The sequence below is a fragment of the Lepisosteus oculatus genome, chromosome 1, assembly GCF_040954835.1.
Source record: "Lepisosteus oculatus isolate fLepOcu1 chromosome 1, fLepOcu1.hap2, whole genome shotgun sequence".
NCBI lineage: Eukaryota > Metazoa > Chordata > Actinopteri > Semionotiformes > Lepisosteidae > Lepisosteus > Lepisosteus oculatus.
In genome coordinates this window covers 75358830-75384463 of record NC_090696.1, presented here as the reverse complement: position 1 = coordinate 75384463, position 25634 = coordinate 75358830, and the positions used below count along the sequence as shown (strand labels likewise).

Genomic DNA, 25634 nt, shown 5'->3' with positions numbered 1-25634 from the left:
GGGTGAGGGCCAGTGCAGGGAGGAGCTCGGATACAGAAAGGATGGCTATATACAGTAGGTGAGACAAACAATACAGGTACAGTAAGATGCTATATGTAAAAACATTTTTTTTTAATAGGCAGAATTTAAACACACCAATAATTGAACAGTTCACACAGTCACAAAAGACAAAGAAAGGTTTCTTGGATACATGCTAGATCTAGAAAATTAATTACAATGAAACAGGTCCTTTTTTACAATTCAGAACAAACGTCTCTTTAGTTGATCTCATTTCACCTCCTTTTCAGCAGCAAACATCCAGATTCATTTTCTTCAGCATATTGATCTCACAACAAACCTTCATACAGTTCCCGAACCACACAGGACTGAAAGCATCTGTTGGGGCTCATGTCAGTACAAGGCAATTCATTAATTTACCTGAAGGGTGGATCATAAAGACCCAGGATTCTTCTGTAACAGAGACATTCACAACATGTGCAACCTTAACTCAAGAGAGGGGAGAACAAAACAACTGTGTCTACAGCAGAAAAACAGCTTGACGTCTTTTTAGTTTATAGCCTGCCTTGATAGATTTCATGCAACAGCATTCAATTAAACAGGTAGGACCCAAGTTTTTTGCTGCAGTAGGCTGGGATGGACATTGTGGGCTATGTTGCATGGTGTAAGCCAAAGGGAACAAATTGTGCATCTATTGTGATAGATTGTGCTCACCTCACAATTAAAACACTAGTAATACAGTTTATATTAGTAAAAAGGGTCATTAAGATAAAAAAAAGATACAAGCAATCTTTGGAGAACAACTGAAGAACGTGTGGTCAAACTTTTCCTGTAGGTGTAACTCGAAAGTTTACAACTGAGTGCTATGATCAAGCTATAAAGCTACTGTGGAAGATTTATCAAGGACACTACACCAGGTAAGTTACAGTATAGCATTTTTTCTGAGAGGATACCTTTAAATATTTCCGTGAGGCAAACAAAAAATGCACTTGGTTAAATTGTCAATAAACCTCCATGTTCAAATTATTCAACGTTATGGGTATAACACTGTGATGAAAGTTATAGCAAGTACCTTCAGGGACCATCTCTCTAAAAGCTGGTCACAGTGAAGAAATACAATAACGATTCACAACAGAGCATTTGGATCACATTTTAACCCTGTGTGTGCTGAACACAATGCAACATAGAAGGTAAAGGTTGGTATGAGGACAAAGAATACAACAATTTCAATAAGTCTTTCAAGACTGATTGTAAATCCACTGTAACAAAAACCTTTATGTTGTGCATTTGCTCTGGATCTCCAAATAAACAATGGATATCACCTTATTAGAGATAAAACAGTTTACAGTAAAAAAAAAACATTTCTATGTTTACATGAATGGAAGGGGTTCATTTGGGATTGGCCTGTGAAATAAACCTGGCTGCTGTCACCTGAAAAGAACTGTTTAAGTTCTTCTGTAGCAATAAAGACAACCACAGCATGTGCCTGCCTCTACATTTCTCAACTGGTAAAAAATAAATCCCCTCCCAAGGAGGAGTCATCTTTCCTACATCAACTTCCAGAGGGAAAAGCGGAGCACTGTCCGGAAAAGCCGTGCAGGTGAGGTGCTGGATACTTCTTTTGTTTCTGCAGAAGGGCTGCAGTTTCTCAAAAATAACCTGAGGGGTTTGTTTTTTTGTTTTTGTTTTTTTGGGGGGGGGGAAGGGACAAAAGTAATCAACCTTAAATGCCGATTTTTCACTGTGAACGAAGGGGACAGCTCCTCTATTGACAGACTGGTTCAATGAGCCCACCCCTCCCAAAACAACCTCCTTCCATGTAAACATAGCTGGCTGTCCTCTGCTTACCGTGGAGAGTTAAATCCACTGTCTACCGTAATGCTGCTGCTGTCCATACTGTCGAGGCGGGCGGAGTGGGCAGATTTTTGGCTGTTATTATTCTCGCTTTCCTTCGGGCTGAGGAGGGTGAGGTTCTTCTCGAACTTGCGCTGCAAATCCCTCTCCTTCTCCCGCTCCAGCAGCCACTGCATCGTCCCGCTGCCCTCCCGGCTCTTCTCCTCCTCCGCGTTCTTGTGCGCCCCCTCGTCCGAGTCGTCGTCCGACACGTTGTAGTAGTCGAACGCGGCCTCCGCCCCGGAGGACTGGTCCGGGCCCTGCGGCGCCGACGGGCCCGGCGAGCCCGAGAGCAGGCCCGGCTGCTCGAAGTGTTCGCAGCCGCCGAGGACCTCCGCCGATTTCCCGTGTTGGGCTTTCCGCAACGTGCCGGATTTCTGGTAGGGGTTCTCTACGTAACCAACCGCCAGTGGGTTGTGAGGAGGCTTAAACAAAGTGTCCTTGCTAAATATTTCTTTTCTTTTGTCAGCGCTGCAAGGGTCAGCATTGTGTTGGTGTATCAAGCGTCCATTTGGTATTGGTTCTGGCGTCGGGCTTGGTGCCGGCACACTGATGCCATTCTGCCCCTTAGTAGCATCCTCTTTATACTCACAGGAATCCCTGTTGAGGAGTGGGGTCTGCCGGTCACCTGGCGATACCTTTTTGACACCGTCTGACAACGTTAAAGTATCATGATCGTTTTTTACTAGCGGGGAGGGAGCCGTCAGGACGGTTTCATTTGATGTATTGCACTGAAAGTAATCATCTGCTGTGGGCTTGGGCGAGCAAGGTTTCAGCTCACTAAAGGACGACAAACTGTCTCTCGTTCTGTTCGGTTCCAGTGGGCTGCAGACCTTGGAGTCGTCAAAACCCCCCTTCCCCACGTCAGGCACGCAGACTTCAGCATTAAAGTTAGCAGCAGAAAGCAAGATTCTTTGATAGTGGTGCGTCTGAGAGGGCCTCAGTGTCCCATCGTCCACATAGTAGCGGCCCTGTCCCCTGTCATCGGGGCTGCAGCCTTCAAAGTCCTCTGCTGTTCCAACAGAGGCAGCCCCAAGCGGGCCCTTCGAGTTGTCCATTGAGCGGGACCTCTCCTTGGCCTTGCCAGACCTCTCATTGCGGGACTTCCTGTCCTGCGTGTGGCTGTGGCTGCGGTGCACCTTGGAGTGAGAGGTCCCCCTGGAGGGTTCTGGGAAGGGCATCTCTGTCCTCCTTTTGGCAAGCTCCCCGGACACGTCCCACTCGGGGGTGACCGGGAAGTGGGACTCCACGACACTGGGGTTACTGTGCAAGACGAAGTTCCCCCCGTTGTGCGCCGCCGAGAACGTCCCGTCGCGCGGCGACCGGACGAGGGAGGAGCTGTAGAAGTCGTAATCGCGCTCGCCGGCGAGGTCAAGATGAGAGCCCTCCGAGGGGTCCCCCTTGGATGCCCGAGTCTTACTGTGAGACCGGGACTTCCCATGGCTTTTCCTGTGGCCCCTGCTCCTCTTGCTTCTCGCGCTGTGCTGGGCCGAGGAGCCCGCTTTGCTCCTCTGGGCCTTCTCCTCCTCCAGCCTCTTCATCAGCGCCGTGTGCCTCATGACGTTCTCCACCGTCAGGTCGGGGTTGATGCGCCGGATGATCTCCATCTCCACCTCCCTGGGGATCGTCGTCGGCGTGTCCTCGTCCCTCAGGGGCCACTCCTCCGGGGGGAACTGCGCCGAGAAGGTGGCCAGGTGTTTCGTCTTGTCCTTCTTGAAGCTCAGCCTGAACAGCTTCAGCCCGAACTTCTTCGGCTGCTTCTCCCCGCCGCTGCCCCCTTCCTTGTGCTTGGTCAGGGTGTCCGCCTTGTAGGAGAAGTTCACCGTGCTCTTGCTCTTCTCTGTGGCGGCCGCTTGGTAGAGGGAAGGGGGGCAGTAGGGATCTTTGAGGTCCTTCGGGGACTTCCTCTGGAGGGTGGAGGCGTGGAGGCTGTGCATGTCGTCCCGGTAGCAGTTGTAGGAGTCGCAGTGGTTTTTGTGGTGGGCTCGTTCCCTCACGCAGCCCGAGGCGGAAGGGGTGATGGTCCCGGACTGGGGGGAAGTACATTGCTGCGGTCGGTCGGGTATCCTCTCGTCCAGGTGATACCATTTACTATTGGTCCGAATAAGGGAGGGGGTTATAAAATAGGTCTGTGGGGTAACAATGAAGTAACCCTCAGGGGTGGGGTAGATCTTCCTCTCCCGGACAAGCATGTTGAGAGTATGGCGCAGAATTTCAGGGCTTGGCGTTGGAACGCCTAAAAAAATAAAGAAGAAACTATTTTAATGGCTAGCATGGCATTGCTTGCTCTACATGAGGCACCTCTTGTTAAATTAGGCACCAGAAGCACTCTGTCGACGCACATTCTACCGTTAGCGATATTAGGAATATTTTGTGAACGAGGCTAACTTTTTAAGGACGTGAACTTGGAGTAATGCACAAATACAGACCTTTCCAAAAGATGAACATGGCACTTTGCCTGATTATTCTTGCTACTATTACAGAAATCAGCCAATAGCATTACATTAAGATGAATTCTTACCCAACTGTGAAAATAAAAGCATTCTGAAGTGTATTAGATGTGGCATCCTTCTGTCACAGAATGTAGGAAAAAACAACTTTTAATATCACAATAGTCTTGGCTGCTGAGATCCTGAGTGCAAAAACAAGGGAAGCCAACAATATTATTAAGATGATACGTTTTACGTACAGATTTCAATGGCTTTTCAAGTACGGTTTGGAAGAAAGAAGCCTCTCTCACTGTCCCACAAAGCAAAACACTTCACCACATTTCCAAGTCATCCATTCCGAACACATTCTTGTCCTGCGACCAAGAACTCAAGTGTCTGAGAGATGAGAAAATCATTTTCTCCCTGCAACAGGGCTTTCCAAGTTGTCCCTGAAGGTGGATCTTTGGCAGAACTGCCCTCTGACACAGAGGCAGCCCTCCCCCTGCTCCAGAGCTGTGTCCTGTCCTGTAGATGGAACCCCCCTCTTTCTGCTAATCCGGCATTTCAGCACTTGAGGCATTTCTTGACGTTACATCATGATGTCCTGTTAGCCACTCCAGTGTGATGCAATACTTAAAAGTCAAGCATAGGATTTCAGCCAAAGCCTCTGTTCTCATCACTTTTATACATCATATAAAATACAGTAAAAATACTATTTTGCAAGATGATGTGTGGTGAGACACACTGATATAATTTATTTTTGGGTTTAAATGAAGCAAGTGGGTTGGATGAGTGCTTCAGTGGTGCTGTTTTTTTTTTGTTATTTTCTTAAGCATCACAGTTCAAGAAGGCTTGAAACATTTTGGCTGCTTGAACTGAGGTCTGTGTTGGTTTAATGACATTTTCCTGCTTATTAAATTCTGGTCTTTAAAAATAGCAATCATAATCTTACAAAGATAACACATTTACTGATCTTATGTTAGGCACTCGTGACACTGATGTGTTTTGAAAAAGACTACCCTATATCCAATTTCAAAAAGTACCGAGAGTGTTATAATGGATTGTTTTGTCTGTTCCAAACTAGTGTGCAAGTAGCCACATGCAGACTTGCAGACAGAAAGTGTAGCAGTGGTCTAAAGCTATAAAAGCTTTCTCAAACAAAAAATCTGAGCTGAAATCAGTCAGCCTGTCAACACACCTATAGAAAGAGTACAAACATGAGGGGGCCAATTGACCCATTTAGCCTGTGTATTTGCAAGCAGCTTAAGCATTTTGAGGATCTCATCCAGCTGTTTCTTCAAAGGAGCCTCCACACAAATGGAGTGATTCCAGAACAGCAACAAATGTTTTACAACTCGGTGACTACATCTGTAAACAATATTTTTAAAGTGAAGTCTCTGTAGTGCATTGTAAAATTTTAAGATAACATACCTAACATACAGACCAGAGCAAAATAACTGTATCCTAACATTGTTTACCTTTTATTGCTTCTCCACATTATCTAGAAACTGAAAATAATATGTCAACATAAATAATAAAGTCTTTTACTAGACAGCTTCTTGAAGCCCAGAGTTTCCCCATCTTTACATTTTTCCTACCTGCAAACAGTTTGTTTACAATGGATGTCATCTGCCTACTGTTTGCACAGTCTTTAAATTTTGCTTTCTTGAATTTCCTTTGTGCCTTCAACTGTTTGCTTATCCTGCTAATTCGCTATTTTCTGCAAACCGACTGTACCAAAATTTAGTTGATGTTAAATCAGGAACAAATACAGTTTTAATAGAGCTTTCAGGTGCTCCAATAATTACATCACCTTAATCTGAAAATGCTTTTCTCAATTTCAGAAAGCTATCCTGCACTTTATCAAGGCAGTGAACAATAAACATCTTTAAGAATACAAAAAACATTTTTAACTTCATCTATTAAAAATGTAAAGAACTAAACTAAGCTAGACCAGTATTTCATCACTCTCATCAACAGCAAGAAGGCAGGAGGCAGTTTTTAAGTGCCATTTTAAAAGATTTAAAAGAAGTAAGTATAAGATGATCCACAAAGTGCATTTAAATCCCACTTTAGAGTAGGAACATTTCTTAGAAAAAATGTGGCATGAATGGAACACTTAAAAAAAACCTTGGAACTTCATAATCAAAGGTTTTTAAAAGTTATACTTTGCAACCAGAATCTATAAAGCTGTGTTTCAGAAATATAAAGACCTAATGACAGACGTTGGTCTGCGACACTGATCAGAAACATCTGTAACGAAATGTACAAGAAGTGGAACATAATACTCTGAAAAAATGTTTCACATCAATTAAAATGTTGGAAGCAAATCCATAATTTGCTGGCACAAAACTACATTTAAAAAATGCACTACTGTGTGCAATTTTTGTAGCACTCAAATTACATATCATTCACAAACATAAGTAGAATCTACCAATACTACAAAATAAAATACAACAGGAATTAGGAAATAGAAAGAGCCATTTGGCCCATCTAGACCTGTTCTCGAAAGAAGCCTGGTTTCAGACTGAAATACACTTCCATGTAGCATGAGAACTTTTTTTGTAAGAAAGTTACACATTTTACATTGGTGTCTCCTCAAGTCATGTAAGTCTGGTTTGAAAATAATGGGCACTTCTGACAGGCTCAACTCCATGTTAATAATTCTTACCATTTTAAGATAAAACTCTAAACTAATAAATAATTTTACAGCAGTTAAGTTTAATAACTTTTAACAACTTTTAATGAGAAGAAAAGAAACGTGTCTCATGATGGTAGACTAGTTCATTTTTGCGGAATCTTTTTTGGTGGATAACGCAATCCTTTTTTAAGTTGAACACGGTTAACTTGAAACCTGTGTGCAACCAAAGCTACTGTCCAATCTCTGCAACGGAGAGTAGCTTCACATTTTGGGTACGTACAGATGCACCTTCTTTCAAATGCTGCTAGTAGCTCTCTTCAAGGTTGCAGAGAGCCTGCCCTGACCTTAACGACCTGAACCAGATTTCTTGAATGCCTGCAGGGTTGTCACCACCAGCACAGCAACCCCGGGCTCTGTGTAGTTCACAAATGACAAGGGACCGATTTTTTTTAAGGAGATGGTCAAAACAAATAGACTTACAGCAAAGCCCAAAGAAGCACAGCAAAGCATGTTGGATGCTCAATTAACAAATATGAATTGTTACAAATATGAAGACAAAATCAAAGGACAGGCCAAATATGGTTTCCATGTACTGTAAATTTAGGAAATGCTGAGACTGCATGCATCATAATGAAAAGCTGCACTAAAACACAATACAATCACAGACAAAAGGCGTGTATCCTTTCATTGGCTGATATGTTAAAATAAGGTCCTTGGTACCTGATAATTAAAGATCCCACAGAGCAGCCCACAAGAGCAAGGGTGTTTACCCAAAGTGTCCTGGCTCTGGGGTTGGAGAGTCTGACCTCCCCAAAGTTTCCCTTCCATTAAACTGAAGGCATTCCTCACCTCTCTGCCTGATCTGTTGTGCAGAGGCGCCTGCAATTCAGTGGTGGATGAAGAGAGCCCTCCTACATACTGTATAAACCACATTGGGCTAAAAATGCCTCATCCTCTTCTTCATCACCACCACTGATTCAGTGGATCAATAGATCCTTATTGCATTTATTAAGCCATATTTGCAAGCTGAAATTGAAACAGTTTTAATTGAAGATATTGGGACGTTTATGGTTTCAATGAAGTACATAAACTGTGAGGGGAGCATTTTTGTTTAAAGAGAGACCTCTCCAACCTATTACTTCCTGTTCTGTTGGTTCTTACTGGGTTCATGGCCTTTCTGTGCACCCAGTGTCACGTGGATAAGGAGAGCAGGGAGCAAGGAGACAGAGAGGAATCTCGAGAGGGAACGCCCGCTCTTTAACAGAGAAGAAGTGGAACGCATTCAAGAATTTTCCTCTGCAGCCCAAACCTTGTTATAATCAACAGCCAATTCAATCTTTAGGACACAGGTTAAGACAATGAAAACAAAAACCCCATTAGGTACTGCACAGCTTTCAGACATGGAAAAGGAATATATTCAGCATTTACTGTAAACTCATTCAAAAGTCAATTTTCTTATGGTTAATTTCCCCCCACAGTCTTCAGTATCATGTTTTTACTCGGAGACGTTTTTAATGCTTCCCTTGATGAAATGTGGCGTTGGGACTAAATATGTACTTGCTTATTGCTTTTAAATACTGCTGCATGCTCTGCAGGAAGAAAGAAACTAAAAGGTAAAGGAAAACTTCAGCTTCTGAAGAAGCAAACCCAGCAGGTTCATTGTTGCATCGTGTTGGCATGGCAACTAAACTGGAATGATGTAATAGCAGGCAACATTTAACCCTCTGTAGTTAAGACTTATCAAGGGAGCGGGTGTTTGTGCGGTCATGGTAGGAGCCACAGAGAGCCCGAGACGGACCGATACTGTAAGCAGGACCACTGCAGCCTCAGCATTCCAACAGAAGCCAAGCCTGTGCTTGCTGGTCCCCGTGGGGGGCTCCCGCCTGCAGCTGGAGGGGTACTGCTGGGGGTTTTGAGGCAGAGCTGTCATGCAGCTGAAAGCATACATGTGCTTCCACTTGACAGACTAAGGTGACTGATGCAATAAAGCTTTGTCAGACTCTAGCGATGAGACACAATACATTTGACCGAGTGCATTCTAAAAGTCTTTCTTTTGTCCTCTTTAATTTCATCCTCAGTGCATCCATCTATAATGCATGTGCAGAATCTCTCCTTTCGCGTCTTGCTCCATGCAAGTGACTAAAATTCAAATAAAAAAAACTGCTTATATTTGCTGGTTTTCTTCCTTAGCCCGGCCCAGTTCATTAGCTCTGCAAGCCGCGGGTTAAGAAAGTAAACGGTATAATGACACTCTTCAAACACTATACAAAAAACAAACAATGGATACACATCGATATAGTGGCGAAAAAACCTAACATAAGGACTGGCAAAACATCAAACAATGGAACCCTACCAGAATTAATAGCTACAGAAATGGGGAGGTAAAGCAAATTCCTGGTACATTTCTGAAAGTCACTGAACCCTGTCCTCACATTAAACTTATATCTGGTGTATCGGATTACCATCATAAACAGCACATGGTTTTAATTGTGCAATAAACCTAGGGGGAGGTTTGCCAAATGTAACTTTATATTCCAGCATTTTCAGGATAATGTAAAAAGCACAAATAGTTTGCAAAGTAGCTGAAATGTTCTCCCACATCTGGAGAAGGAGCACATCGAAATCAGCCCTTAACTCAGGATGAGCGCAGCAGCCTGCAGGCGACTGTGCAGGATGTGCTGCCAATGTTCTGATCTTACTTGATGTGAGGGAAAACAGCTCAGGTTTCAATGAACCCTTTTCACTGCAGTGTTAGTATCGTCAGGTGAGACAGCAATGATTAAACCGCGTGTGAATGGGATCATATGAGAGAGATGGACAGAGCCTGCAGTTCCTTCGTCGACTGTAGAGTGAGGCAGAGAGAGAAATCATTGACCCACAGTCTATGTGTGGTCTCCAGGTAGGGGATTCCACTAACTACACTGTACATACGTCCTCATACGGCCAGGACTGCTGTTCTCATACACACAAGTTGTAAGTGATTGATGGCATACTGTATTTACGGAAAATGGAAACACCACAAAGCATTGACATGTGTATGACAAGAAATCACTGTAAATAGCTCCATAAAACTTGTATTTATTTATGTCATTATTTATAAAGGTAAAACAAATATTATCACGCCTGAGTGCTTGTAATTGTGCTGTATGTCTTTTGCGTTTTTTTTCACATGATTTTCAACCAACCAATCTAGAGAACGTAATAGTATTATTTGCCAATTTAAGAAGAAAACAAAAGAGACAGATACATTAACGTTAAAAAATGCTTGCCTGGAAAGCTTTGAAGAGAGAATAGTTTATCTGGCTACACTCCCATTATCCTTACATTCTGAGAGTTTAAACCCTAAAGGAAATCATGTGGAGTAATCTGACTTGGCAAAATATTTCCACCAACAGAAGTGTCTCATCTTTAACTGTGAAAGCAGCCAGAACCCAACTCCACCCTGCCAGTCTCTGCTGTTAAATAAACTCCAGCCGCCAACAGCCAGTTTGGCGATTTTAAACTGGATCTTAAATTACTGTAACAAAGACGCAGACGAAAAGCGAGACTTGTCCAGAAGCGTTTAGCTGTGCTGGGCTGTTCCCTGGGTAAGGGAGGGGCGGTACCTTAATTAAAGTCTTTTAGAAAGCTGATCAGGCGAGAAGACAGAAGACACTTGTTTACATGGCAGCAAGGTCAGAAATGCCAGGCAGAGTCCTCAAGTCTAGGACCAAAAGAATTGTCTGGGAAAACCTGTAATTTTATCAGAACTCTGCCTCAAGGCTAGGACCATGCTCCTAATGAGAAGCTAGCACTAGGAACTGCATACATGAAAAGATGTATCCAGATACACCCAGAGACGGATGGAATCCTAAAGCAATAAAATAATTAAATTCCGCCATATTGGTCGTCACACATCTTAATCATAGAACAGCTCCCGTTATGTAGTATCCATCTCTAATTCTAGGTTACACTATCAGCACACACCTCTGCGATGAGTACAGAATTGTTGTTAAGTAAGGTTCCACAAAACTGAACAGTATACAGTTATCAAAGAAGTAAACCTACCAAGAAAAACAATGTGCGTTAGGAAGGTACACTTTTCCAGGAGAAAGAATCAATCGGAAATAAATTAAAGAGCCTCCTGTCTCAAGCACATATGCTGCATACTACCTTTACAAATTTACGACTACCAGATTTCTGAGCCCCACGTCAGAGCTGTTGCCCGAGAAAGATCTTTTTAATGCTGGTGTTAAGCTGACACCTTGGATTCTTTCAAGAAATGGCTGGATGAGATCCTTAAATCGATTAACTGCCAATACGTAATTAACTATCCAAGAAGGCTAGATGCGCCAGAAGGCCTGGTCTCATGATGCTCTGTGATCTGTGGATGCAGCTTCTAACTGTGAATGTGTTTGGTGTGCCCTTTAATTTCCTGTAAGGCTTCCTCGGAACAGTCCAGGGACATTTTCATGCCTCACTTTCTAGATTCTTTTTCCGATTGCGGATTGAACATGAACAAGGTTTGGTGAGGGATTTTGGAATTCTGTGCTGTTAGACATATTCAGCTCCATCTAATAGTAAAAACCACTTTGTATTGTACACAATGTACACCTTTGCATGGGTTTTCCTTACTTTGTTGTACAAACGCATTTATTAAGAGTATTCATTTATATTGAATACTGCAACTCACAACTGGCAACCCACTGAAGCTCAGCAGGTGTGAGCCTGGTCAGTACCTGGATGGGAGACCTCCTGGGAAAAACTAAGGCTGCTGCTGGAAGAGGTGTTAGTGGGGCCAGCAGGGGGCGCTCACCCTGTGGTCCACGTGGGTCCTAATGACCCAGTATAGTGATGGGGACACTATACTGTAAACAGGTGCCATCCTTCGGATGAGATGTAAAACCGAGGTCCTGACTCTCTGTGGTCATTAAAAATCCCAGGGTGTTTCTCGAAAAGAGTAGGGGTGTAACCCCGGCCTCCTGGCCAAATTTGCCATTGGCCCTTACCAATCATGGCCTCCTAATAATCTCCTTTATGAATTGGCTTCATTACTCTGCTCTCCTCCCTCCTGAGAGCTGGTGTGTGGGGAGCGTTCTGGCGCACTATGGCTGCCGTCGCATCATCCAGGTGGGGCTGCACACTGGTGGTGGTGGAGGGGATCCCCATTACCTGTAAAGCGCTTTGAGTGGAGTGTCCAGAAAAGCGCTATATAAGTGTAAGCAATTATTATTATTATTATTATATTGTAATAAACAAAACCAAAGGCCTTTTTCATGTGAAATACACATTTTATGTGCCAAACATTGAATTTGGAGCTACTCTTCTACCGTGCTGTAATCGAGAGCGTTATCAGGTATGGTATTTCAGTGTGGGTTGGTCATCTATCAGTTCATTTTAAATCGCAAATTACCTGCCTCATCCAGACAGCTTTGAAAGTCATGGGAGTGAAACAGCACCCCTCCCTGCAAACAATCTTTGAAAAATCCCTAATCAAACAGGCAGCAAAAATTATGTCAGATCCTTCCCACATCCTCAACTCTGAATATCAACTTCTTCCTTCTGGCAAACGTTTTAGGGTTCCCAAATGTAAGTCAAACAGATACAAACATTCCTTTGTTCCACTATCCATTAAAGCTGTCAACGCAAGTGTCAAGGATAAACATAAATTTGACTCTTACAACCCACTTGAGTGCAATATGTTTTTGTGATGTGTTATAAATGTTACATGTTGTAATGTGTTATACTGTACATGTGCAATAGAATGATGTGCAATGTTTTTCCTATTTTTTTGTAATAGTACAATGTGCAATGTTTTTCTTCTCTCTTTGTTTTGCATTCTATTCTATTTAAATGTACAGGAGTGCTGGGTGCCCATAAAAAATTTCCCTCAGGGGACAATAAAATCTATTCTTATCTTAGATGACAGGTGATATGTGTATAAAGCCACAGAATCCATCACTGAGGTCTAGCCCCACGACACAACAGATGAGGCGGAGAAGTGAGAAATGAACTTTAGGCAGAGTTTTTGGTAGGTCTGACAGCGGAGGCCCAGGGTGGAATTCAGACACTCAGTTCTTTCAAACGGTGCGCTGGGATCTTTACTACGCCAGACGTCAGGACTCATCTGAACGACGGCGCCTCCTGTCCCCTGTGGGAAATTCAGGTGCAGAGGGAGGACTGCCACCTACTGGTCCCCCGACACCACTTCCACCGACAGCCTGGTTTTCCGTGGAGTTCGGCCATCCAGGGAAGTGCGCGGGCCCAACTTTGCTTAGTTCCTAAACTTTAACACGATCGGGCTCTGAGGTGGCAGCACTACTGTCATTAATCCCTGATCAACAATTGACCCAAGCTCATTCGTCTGCATCTTACAAAGTTTCCCAGCTAATACATTTCAATCCCCACCAAAGTATCGTGTTTGTCGTGATATACGTAAAATCCTGCTCATTATTATTATTATTATTATTATTATTATTATTATTAATTTAATCCAGGTGATGTTTTCATCCCCAAGTCACTTTGATTTGCTCCGGAGGCCATCATCCTGGAATGAGCCGTGCCCCAGCTGGGATGCGGACCCAGAGCAGACACCCACACCACTCTGTACCTGGAAAGCAGGTGGCCAGGTGCTCCATCAGCGCCTCCTGGGTGACAGGCTTGCGTGCCGAGTTCATAGCCGAGATGGCCAAGCAAAGGATCTCCCCCAGCGGGATGAACTGTGACTGGCTGATCGGAGACATGCTGATGGGCGACACATCACCTGCGAGGGAAGGGAAGAGAGAGGGCGGTCAGCACACCAGCCAGGTCATGCCCTGAGGGTCTTCATCTCCCCCTGCCAGAGAGACGCCACCCTTCTCACCGAAAAGACTGGCATTCCTCAGCCTCCTCACTGCTGTGCTGTTTCCTGTACATAGAAACTTGCAAAGTCCCACCCCCCCCAACAGTCTTGGGGAAAAAAAATCAATCAAAATAAAGCAGCAAATGTTTTTTCATAGGTCTCAAGATAAAAATGTATTTTTAAAGATGTGCAGAGCATTCCTAATAAATCTGCATGAATTCCTACAGCATTCTGCAAAAATGCCTGGAAACATCAATGGCAAGATTCATGTCCATGGGAAAGAACTGCACTTCTTTTGTGAAATATACAGAAAGAGAAATCTATGAGAAACCAAGATGACCCACAAGAGCTGTATTAAAATAAGCTTGTCATGAAGTTGTCCTCTTTTTCGAGTTTTGCCTTAAATATAAGAGGCGAGTCAAGGAAAGACATTTGAAAATGATCCACAACAGATTTTTGGGACCACTGAATGATGATTTCAAATAAAAGACTAACTTATAAAGCATAGAGGATACAAAACTTAATGTTTTGTTATTAATCAACAACAATAAGAGACATTTCTTTAATATTGCAGTGTAGCATTCTTAAGTTGTCACGGGCAGAAAAACAAGAGTGCTATTCATTCCAGTTCTGATAACGCTGAGCGAGTTTATACTGACACATCTTACTCTTCAGTATTATTTGCGAGCTCCTAAGACCATTAATAGGAAGATGGATTACAGTCTGTAACCAAACACTGGCAATTCAGTTATAAAATGTAGGGCAGTCTGCCCAGAAATATGTTTTGTATACCTGTAACATATTAATAAAAGTGACTTTGCCATGCATCAGCCTGTAGCACAAAGTTTTGACAGCCCACAAGTCATCTCCCGTACAGTAGTTTCTCGCTGGACAAGGATTGTCAGCTTTGATTAATGGTCTCCAGCAAGAGATATTTAATCTCTAGTATAAATAGTTTCATTACTTCAGCACCCATTCTTCAGTCTGAAATTTCTCAGAAGCGGATGTGATTTTCTACAGGGCTGCGATTTCTCCTCAGTAGCCTGCCTTGTGCCTGGGGAGCTTCAGTCAGTGTTGTTTACACAAGGCGCAAGTCCTCCACTACTTCTTTTCCACAGAACAATTCCACGGATTTGTTTCTTCCCGCATTAGCAAGCCACTGGAAAGGTGAAGGGTCAGGAGGGTCATGTAGCCTCATTATAATTACCAGGGGTACGCGGATGCAAATATACATTGAAGGGCATTGAAAATGCAATTCAAGAGTATTGTAACCAACAGCATCTGGTGTGTTTTTAAACCCTGTCAGTATATAACAAAGTGTTTTTGTAATCTTCTCTTGTGGGAAACTTATTTGTTCTATTCCAATAATGACGTATGAACCGGAGGTGAGAGCAAACACAGTTTACTTTTTTATTGCCTGAACAATTGCACATGCACAACGCACCTTGACCGCTCTGTTTTTTTAAATTCCCGGTCGATTCTTCCTGAAGTACAGAAAGTCCGATGGCCAAACGGTTTTAAACAAGTGAACAAGTGAATACGACAGAAGGTTATTTGAATGTTTCTTCTTCAGCATACGTCCTGAAACAACTTCTCAAAACCTGAAGAGGCTACGGCAGGGGGCACTGCACCTGTGCTGAACCACTCTGCTTAAACCATGGCGTTTCCTCAGCAGCTGTCCTGGTGATAAGATTTCGGAAGCTCCGAGTAGCAGCATTTCCTTGAACTGTAACAACTAGTCCCAGCACAAAGAGCAACTGAACTTTACACAGAGCACACAAACCCAGGACCGAAACAAGAGCAACTGGAAGTAGCAGCACACATGACTAAAAGTGTTGAATTTAAACCAAGGGATGTGAAATTGTCATGCCTTGTTAAGAATATTGTGGACGAATATAGAAAAGATCCCGCTGCTCTGGGATCAGCTCAGAGGAGAGCAACCGGATACACGCCAGGGCTTAAGGGAAAGTCCTGTTCTGTCAGGCTGAACCTTTTTACTCTTGGAACAGAGAAGATGAGCAGGGGACGACCTTGTGCAAGTATTCAAAATCCTCAGAAGCACTGACAGTCAACCTAGAGGACTTCAGAATGAAGTGAGAACCAAAAGCCAGAGGACACAAGCAGAAACCGAAAACTGAGAACAGGAGGCATTTAGTAAATGCAATACTTTCATGTTCTACCTTGCAGCTATATTATACTGTATATTAATGCTATTAATTTATATGTTCTGAATGGTCCTTGGTAGTAACTTTACATAAAACAATAATGAAAGCAAAGAGAGAGAGAAAGGTTGCAAAGCTCAAGTGAGCAAAGAGCCCAGAGCAACGGCTGTGGGTTTGTGGTAAAAGAAGGGTTTCCCAGACTCACAAACGTGCACTCAGGCAGTACCTTCCAAAGCTGCAATAAAAAATAAAAAAGGTCCGAATTATTCATGCACTTCTAGATTTCTGTTAAGAAGAAGAGGTACCAGTATCTTAAAAATAAAGGCTGAAAAGCTGTCTTAAATTGCATCTATAGAGTATCAGTATTTCATAATCTCTTCTGTGATTCTCCAGTTTCTCATGTAATCCGCTATTTGGGCAAAGTCCGGTTGCCTACTCGATCTTTCTGAAGTAAATGCTTAAAGCCAAACGTGAGGAAATGTGCTCTCACACTCTTCCAGGGCACATGTTTTGCACAACAAGATTTAACAAAAGGCTTCAAGGCATGGCTCAATGCCTTCATCATGAAATGCTAAATGTGACTCAGTAATAAAAAAAAACAGTTAATTATATACTTATGAGAATAAGAAAATGGGGTAAATTTGCCATCTGCTGTTTCACCTTAAAAGCTATTCCCTTTCATTTAAAAAACATTTGCAGATGTCAACAATGCAAGACTTACTATAGCTAAAGTTTGGAAACGACCCAAATGTAACATTTTTTAAAACCTTCAGCCAAAAAGTGATTAAATGTTGTACAGTGCTTTTCTATATCTTCACTGTCATGTAAACAAATAATCCTGGTATTTCTCATTTATGTTTGCTAGGATTCGATTATTGATGGCCTTGATCAAACCATTTTCTGTTCATCAGCAGATGTACAACTGGTTTACCGGGGTAAATGTCTGTCTTCCATGTCTGTGAAGTATATCATACTCTCTTTTTCACGCTCTCCAGTTACATGAATATAATGGCACTCCAATAATTCTTGGATTTAAAACACTGGCACGTGAAAGGATTAGATGCCAAAGAAAGTTGAGAACATGAATCAACAGCACTGATACCTATAGAACAGGAATGGGTGCTGATGTTCTGTACGCCTACTGTACAACTGTTGTATATCTGTGTCTCACGGAGAGCAAGCTGGGGTCTGCGAAAAGATGAATTCCTAATGCAAGAAATTGTATAGGGCTAATAAAGTGATCTTATCTTATCAGAAAACATTTACTTATACTTGTCCAAAGCTCAACACAAACAGCAGAGGAACATCATTAGAATCGTCTAGGCTCCGCTGCTTCTGTTGACTGGTTGTACTGGAACCCGTGAGAAGCTGGGTGACAAAAACCTGAAAAAAACAGCTTCACGCCACACTCAGAGACCTTGAGGTAACGCCACCCCCCCTCCAGGGAATACAAGTGAGCAAAAAGCCAAATTCTTCAGCTAATTAAAACAGATTAGTGAAGTTCTGTCCTCGTTGTGACACAGGTCAGGGTATAGGATGCAGAAGTACAGCAATATCTTCTGCTATTTTCCCCTAGGCTCCCCTTAGCTGGGATCCATGCCACTGGTGTTTTCAAGATAAGCCCTGAAATTCCTGCATTTATTACAGCTTCAAAACTAAGGTCAGATAGCAACTGTCTTTCTCCACTGCCCTTTCACTTAAGAAAACAGGTTTTTACTTTCCTTGCAACCTCTGTGGCTTTTAGACCAGTATGAGCCTGTACGCAAAGCTTTAAGAACCACATATCAACACCTAAGGTTCACACAAAATAACCTGGGCCTTTACAGTTTGTCAGGTGTAAACAGAATTAGTATCTTTTCTGACAAGCTGAAGCAATTTTCTTTTTACATGATGGCACAATCTTGGATTTTCAGACATTTCCAACATGTCATTACACTGTTGATCACTTCGGTGCTTTGATCTGTGCATGATAAAAACTGTACCACACAGGAAAAGCAAAACAAAGTCACTGACTGAAGTAAAAAGGTGTAAGATTCTGGGAACTTTACAAGTGTAAACAAGCTGTAGATGCTCACATGATTGAAAAGAAATATTGAAAAATAAATATTTTAATAGAAGAGTAATTAAGGTTTACTATAGGCTCAAAAAAGCAGTTTGTCTCCAGATTTGTACTGCATGAAAAAACAGCCCCTCTGCTATAGACCGTTATCATGAATAACATGCATGAGATTTCAACACTGGTAATCTGAAGACAAAAACATGGATGCTGAAAAACTGAACTCTAACCAAACCTTTAAAACCCAGACTCTCCTGTGAACAGCTGTGTACAGCAGGTAAAACTGCTTCCTGTGAGTCAAGTGCCTCTGATCTAGAGTATCAAGGGAGGATATCCATGCACTTGGGAATTTTAGAGAGATGCAGTCTGTAGGAAATTGTCTGATTTTAATAAGAATTTTAGGGTTCAGAATACGAGATCTCAGTTATTTAAAGTTTGATATAATTTTACCTACTTTTTCCCCCCCAAACACAGGTCACTTCTTCAGGAAGAAGAACAATATGCACCTATTAATATCTACAATATGTTCTCCAGCTTATTTCAAAAGGTATCACACTTCCTGATCTCTATCTTAAGGCATTTCTCTGTGCACAACCTTCACTGCAGAACATCCATGTGATATGGCTGTCGCTATCTGATTTTCTGTCACCCTTCTCACTCATAACCTTTCATATCTCAATCTTAGTGAAGGAAGGAAGCGTTACTTACAGTTTATCAGCAATGGTAATGCAATACGTCCAGCAGGTTTTCGGCTCTCTTTAATACCTCTGTCGGTAAGGACTTGGTAAGAAGTACAGTCACTTGGTTCCGTAAAGCCTGAGATCTAGAGCTACCCATCACCTGGCACCAGGGTCTGCCCGGCAGCACTGGGAATAATCCCTGATTGGCTGCTTCGAAAAAGGCCAGGTTTTTGGCTTTCAGTTCATCTGAGCTCGCAGTTTCTTAATTAAACTAATTATGTGATCAATCAGTTGCCTTTTTCCCCCCGCCAAGACTTCAAATGACGGAGGAGTTAAAGATAAGAAGGAAACCTGCAGGTGCTGTGAAACGCCAAGCCGGGACTTGACCTCAACTGGTATATGACACCAGGCTGGGCTCTTGGAGGCACTCAAAGCCCACCTCAAATGGGTAAATGTGCAAAAGAAGTGAGCTCTGGTACTTTGTCTACAGTATTTACTACTGCTTTATGCCTGTGTTCCATGGCTTCAAGAACCAGTTTCCAATCTTCTCCTTTACTAAGCCCCAGGAAAAAAGGCAGAAATAGGATACCAGGCCTCATTTAAACATGCTGAATTCCTCAACCTTAACATGAAACCAAACACAAAAAGATCATGAGATCATTTTATCATTCATGCAACCATGCTGCGTTTCCTGTGTTTAGGAAACGATGGTGTTTCAGTCCTGAGCCCTTCGAAGCTTCACAGATTAAATGCGTATGAAGCCCCCACCCGAAAAAAAACCTCCCCCATCTAACAGCATTTGGAGGGAATCCCTCATAGCAGCTGCCTCTGTGCTGCTGTGTGAAGGAGGGAACAACTGTAATCCAAGTCACGCTGCTGCGCTTGGGAATTGGAAGCTAAGTTTTGGGGAACCTGTCTGTCGATTCGAGAATCAACCACTGGGCAGTGTTGTCATCAGTGTTCATGGTTTTCAGTCACACAAACTCAAATCCTCCCATACCTGCTGGATACCACAACCAAATCCGCCAGTGAAAAAAGACTACTGTCCCACAGACACTTACAATTAAAGACACTTACAGGATACAGATATTGAAATGAGTTCAAACGTCCGAAAGCTCTTTTCTATAATCTTCTGCTGCTGTACTCTTCTGTCTGCAGTTTTTTTGTTTCCCCTCAAATTGTGACAAAAGCTGGAAACCGTTGCTGGTTTGGACTATTTCTTTCCACTTCAAAGCACGGCGAGTAATTAAAGAAATACAGTGGAAATTCAATTCACTTTTAAAGGCTTTGCAGTCAAAACGGCTGCCACTGGAAAGGGACTGTTTTTCCTTTTTCTTCCAGTACAAATCCAATTTTGTTGGAATATCAAAAATTGGGAATAAGGAACTAATGCTTAAATACAGTCTTCTGAGTAGAGTGTACCATAAAAGTCTCTGATCTGTTGGCAGGATGCATGAAAAAGTGAAGGACCTCGGGTTTGAATCCAGGCTATGCCACCAGCCGATAGTAGCTGGGATTTCCAATAAGAACTGGGTAGATGACAATTACGTAGGGAATATACATTGCCAAGAACGCACTTGTGATCTAGATGGCTGATTAATGATGACTTTACTGGGTTAGCCTTTTCGAACCAGTCAATTGGGGATTATTCCCAGTACTGCTGGACACATCCTGTTGGCTAACGATGGGTAGCTCCAGACCTCAGGGTTTACTTAACCAAAGACTGTAATTCTTACCAAGTCCTTACCAACAGAGGTATTAAAGAGAGCCGAAAACTGGCTGGAGATATTGCATTAGCATTGCTGATAAACTGCAAGTAAGATTTCCTTCCTTCACTAAGATTGTGAAGGAACTGTACTGTATGTGGACAGTGTGAAAAGAGGCGACATGTTTAATAACAGATATATTTTGGACTGGGAGTATCCTGCCTTCACCTCTGCAGGGCCAGGAAACTGCTTATGGAATAGAAAAGGCTTGAATTGTAATTGGCAATTGCAAAATGGGAGTTAAAAAAAATGGTAGCACGCTACAAGGGGACCTGATACAAGTATTCAAGATTCTCCAAGGCACGACAGCCACAGTCAACCCAAAGGACACCTTCCGAACAAACAGCGAAAGGAACCGGAGGGCAGGAGTCAAAACTACACGTTAGAACAGGAGGCACTTCTTCACCCAGAGCTTCAGCCACGAGACTGAAGCCGACAATTTGATTTGATTTAATTCAAGTAAAGACTGGACTGGAGGTCCTTGGACCGATTAACTACTAACCACCCTTATGTTCTTGAAAGCCTTATCAGGGAACGTCCAAGTTCAAGCCATAGCAGTGATCCTCTGATAAAATTGTAAAGGTCCTTCATTCCATCCCTCAGATGCCATGAGGAGCACAACCAAGTTCATTAAGCTCACCTTACAGCAGGCTCTCAGACTTCATTCCAGGAGAGCCTAGTGCCTTGAAGTTTCTAACCTATTCAGTCATTAAAACAACGGATCTCACAATTTCCATAAGTAGTTTAAGTACAGTATTAAGTTACTTAAGGTCTTTTATCGAGAACCTTTTTACTCAAACCATTTACTTCGTAAAAAAGCTACTGAGGTCTATGAAACGCTTTAGCTCTTGGTTAGAATTGTTACAATTGTGCAGCCAATTAAAAAATTCGACCAACTACTTAACTGGGAACTTAGGCAAAAACCAGGAGACACTGAGCCATCCAGGAATTGAGTTTGAGACTTTTGTCTTGCAGTGTCTGTAAAGAAAGTCAATCTGATTAAAAATTTGACTGAATATGCCTCATTTTCTTAATCTGCTCCTATACCCCGATAACAATAAGATTAGCAGTAAAATAATTATATAAAAAGTTTTTTTCTACTGAATTTATGTTGTATGCTTCATCTATATGAGAAAACCCCCCAAAACAACTTAACACTGAAAAATATCTTGTTACAAAGATCAGCAAAGTGAAATTACTTCCCAAAACCGCTTCTCTATGTTTCCACTAAAACTGAAATCGACACACGTGAAAAAATAGACAGCAGATCTAATTTGGAGCTGCTATTATCATCTCAGGACTGTAATGCCCCCTTGAAGAAGCTTAATGTCCAATTATACAACTTTACAACGGTCTCATACACAACTCCAAACTTTAAAGCATAACATTTCACCTTCCTGAGGCATTTCTTTGACATGTTACCTCGATCTTAACCCAAATTTGATCACCTTCCTAAAAGCAGCACCAAGGCTTCGGTGAAAAACAAATCAAGTAGCTTACTTCCTACTGAAGAACTGCCTTCTCAGCGAAGAAGTGCTATTTAGTGAAAATTAGGGACAATAAAATACTTACGCGTGTTCAGATACAAACACCTAACAATAAATATGGATTGTTTATACGCAGGGAGAGTGACGTCATTCACATGGGACCATACCCAGTGCAGAAAGAAGGTGGAGAAGCTAGTTTTTCCCCCAGCGAACAACAGGGGCTCGCAGACATTTTTCCTGAGCAGCCGGGCAAGAGGTGTCGCACCCTCCATGCTACAGTTCTCACTCCTGCTGGAAACCGGAGCAGCAAACAGTGGAGAGAAGACAGCTGAGGTTCTCAAAGTGAATCAGAAGCTGAGCACACAGGCAGCAGCTCGGCCTGCCCTGGGACTCTGACTGCCCTGTGCACCTTCCACCCATCTACTGTATACTTCTCTTTTCATGCTGGAGTGCATTCACTCTTGCTCCTGTTAGACGGAGGGGGGAGAGAATCCTCGAAATAGAACATAAACCATGATCACTGTCGGAGGAGGAGGAGGGCTGAAGGAACCCAATATCAATCAAAAAGAGAGCAGCAAGGTAATTGTTTAAAACAGCAATTGCGTATGGGAGCTAATGACTGTTTTACTGTCCAAACATTTGCCCTAAAGCAGCAGGTTAACTCCCGCCGAGATGCTGTAACTAGTAAACAATCCCACAGCCTGTCTTTGTCCACACACCTTCACTACAACACCACCCCCTACGCCGTATAATGTATTCCGATAACTCTACGTTACAGCTGCTAATGAATGCACAGGGCGGGGAGGGGGGGGGAGAAAGAAATGAAATAAGATATTCAGTACCTTGGCCTTTTCTCAGACTCCTCTGCCTAATCCCAGTAGATTCAAAAGCAGTTCTTCAGCTGCAGCCTTCAGACAAATGAGCATTCACTCTGGGGTCTTACCCAGCATGCTCTAGCGCACACAAAGGCAAGAGAGGTGTGACCAATCACATTGTGGCTTGCTATGCACTGTTTTTGAAAGCTCCCTCCTCGTAATGCCCACTGACACACTAGCTAGTGGGCGTCCTGCTGAACCTGTTGTTATGGCAACGCATCCCGGTTGCTTTCTGCGGCTGTTTGCTACACTCGTTGGCCTGCCCTCCCCACTCGCTCAGCTAATTAAAAATTAAGGACAAGCGGCCTGCATAGTAGACTCAGCAAAAGCACCTCCTGTCATGTGTCAAGCAGCACGTCTGTGCAGCACACGGTGGCTGAGGGCTTAAGAGAGTGTGCGTATCTGTGGGGGTGGGGCAGGCCGGATCCTTTTGTTATTTAATTAGGAAAAGACTCAACAGGGGCCTGCTGTTTATACAGGGGGGGGTGGGGGGTGGCAGAAAAATAAAAGCACCTCAAATTCTTAGTGACGTAAGGCTGTTTGTTGCTTTGCTGGCCTAATCTTTTTTTGCCGAGCGGTGTCTTTTGTCTCAACCTGAGTTTTTTTTCTTCCCGAGACGACACTGCGCAGGACTGGGTACAGTGTTTTGCCGGCGACCGTGCTGCGAGGAGCTTGTGGGCCAAGCTGGTAACGTGGCCCAGTGTGTGTGTGTGTGTGAGAGGGAGGCAGAGGCTGATGGGGGGCTGGGGGGTTGGTGGGGCAGGGGGGCATTTCTCAGCACTGCTACAGAAGCCGTAATGCTTGCTCAATTACATGGAGTTTATGTAGCTCACAAAGGCTTTTAATGAGCCTATACACAGAGAGCAGGGTGAAGGCTCTCACATCACTGTGAAAAGCGCTGCCTGCAAGTCGTGACTCAACAGACTGGCGGCTGGAGTATCAGCACCGGCCGTTCTCCAGCACCACACTTCCCTAGCAAGGCAGTCAAGGCTGCGTTTTCTGGGGGACGGATGTTCAGATCGCCAATTTTATCAGCCGGACCCTCTTTTCTGCTGTGTTTTGTGGGAGCAAACGGCACGTTTCTATGACTCAACGTATGCTGGCTGTGCCAGGCAAGTTGGGAGCTATGCAGTCTCTTCAGCACATACTCCGTGTTCACGAGGTTACTGAGAAAGAAGGACCCCTACAGGAAGCTGTAGAATACCGTCTGCGGCGCAGCAGCAGCAGGTGAGCGAAGAAGACCTAGGTGGGTGAACCGTGAATAGGCAAAAATATTTGAATTTGAAGACTATTATTCTGCCATTAAAAACAAATCAGTATTCCCATTTCCAAGCCCAAACGACAGTTTCTGATCAGTGTCAACAGGGCCTCTATACTTCCTTCTATTTCCTTAATCCTGATAAATTCAGAAAAAAAACATCTGGGATTGGAGTAATCCAAGTCACCCATTGTGACCAGAGATATTGAAACAAAAGAAGAGACAAAGAATAACAGGTGATAAGATCACTGGCTCCTACAATGGGAAGCTAAACCACCAAACCTCTCCTATTGTGGGCTGTTTATCACCAATCTCAATCTTAACCTTTAAGACTACATAAACTTTGCCCTAATCAACTGGGACAAAGGTGTCTGAATTAAACGTTCAAAACAATTTACAGTATAATGATGGAAACTCAGTATGATGAATTTTCTTATGGCTGCTGTTGAGAGATATAAGACATTTATTTGAAGACTTTCATTGTAACAGGCACTTTTCTATAATGAGAGGAAAAGTAAAGGAAAACTAGCATGTGTAGATGGTCAAACAGAAGCATAGTTTAATAATAAACGTTACAGGAAGCAGTCTGTTAACTCTGCCAACATTCATCTGCACCTCCACCTAGATATTACAAGGTATAAACAGTGTGACAAAAGCTAAAAAAATCATCTTTCTTCGGATTTGTGTTGGAATCTTTTTGAAACGTGACTGATCCACTGGACCTCCAGCAATGGGGTTTTAAAAACAGTTGCTGTTCCACCAACAATTCCCTGTACATACTGTACAAGAAGTTCCAAGTAAAACACTACTACTACTACCTTTCAGCATGATTACAGAAATAATCTAAGCTGCCACACATATTATCGTACTCATTCTGTGACTCCTGGATGGATGGAACGGATGAGATGCTCATATCAGGTAGCTTCCATCTACCAACAGACCTAGATGGCTCAAATGGCCTCTTCTCGTTTATAATTTATGTTAATAAGTCCAGCTTCCACAGAGATTGGACATAGCACATCAGACAACATCCCCTACAAATGACTACAACCATTTAATTACACTTCCCAACCTCTCTTGCTCAGTGGAGACCACAAAGATCAAACAGCCATAACGGATTCAATTTGAAGCTATAAAAATTAAAAGCTTGAAAATAAAATAAAGTAAAAAATCTCCAAAAGGGTTTAGTTATTGTTGGGAAAAAATAGAGATGGAAATAGCTCATCGAAAATGGAATTTAATTAGTTAAAAAACGCCTACAGAAAAACAAGTTCTATAGTTATATTTATATTTAGCTTGATTGCCAAAGTGTGAATGATGTCATGCTCATGACTCCTCATTAAATTGGTTTAAAAGCAGTATTTCTTGAGACGGAACACTAGATGGTGGTAAGAAACTAATCTCCTTATACTGTATCTACCAAGGAAGGTAATTATTTTAAAATTTTAAAAAATCAAAAACGTGCAAAGTCATTTGTCTTGCAAAGACCTTTTCACATTTTCCAAGGGTTCACCTACAGAACTCTTGAATGGGCACCAGTCCTCTCTACACAGCAAAAGATGGATACAAG

The 25634-nt window shown here is 42.8% G+C and overlaps 1 protein-coding gene across 6 annotated transcripts in view; it reads right to left on the bottom strand.

Annotated features, from left to right (window-relative positions):
• The window catches only part of stox2a (storkhead box 2a), a 97996-nt gene that overhangs the window by 9012 nt on the left and 63350 nt on the right, over positions 1–25634 (bottom strand). For 5 of the 6 annotated variants that reach the window (XM_006629966.3, XM_069193034.1, XM_015345707.2 and 2 more), the window contains 2 exons: positions 13550–13702; positions 1846–4126 (listed from right to left, as the gene is read on the bottom strand). In XM_006629966.3, the coding sequence (XP_006630029.2) occupies positions 1846–4126; positions 13550–13702 (2434 nt within the window). Of the gene's footprint in view, positions 1–1845; positions 4127–13549; positions 13703–22773; positions 22882–25634 lie in introns of those variants that run through there. The other variant, XM_015345706.2, reaches the window with a different exon arrangement.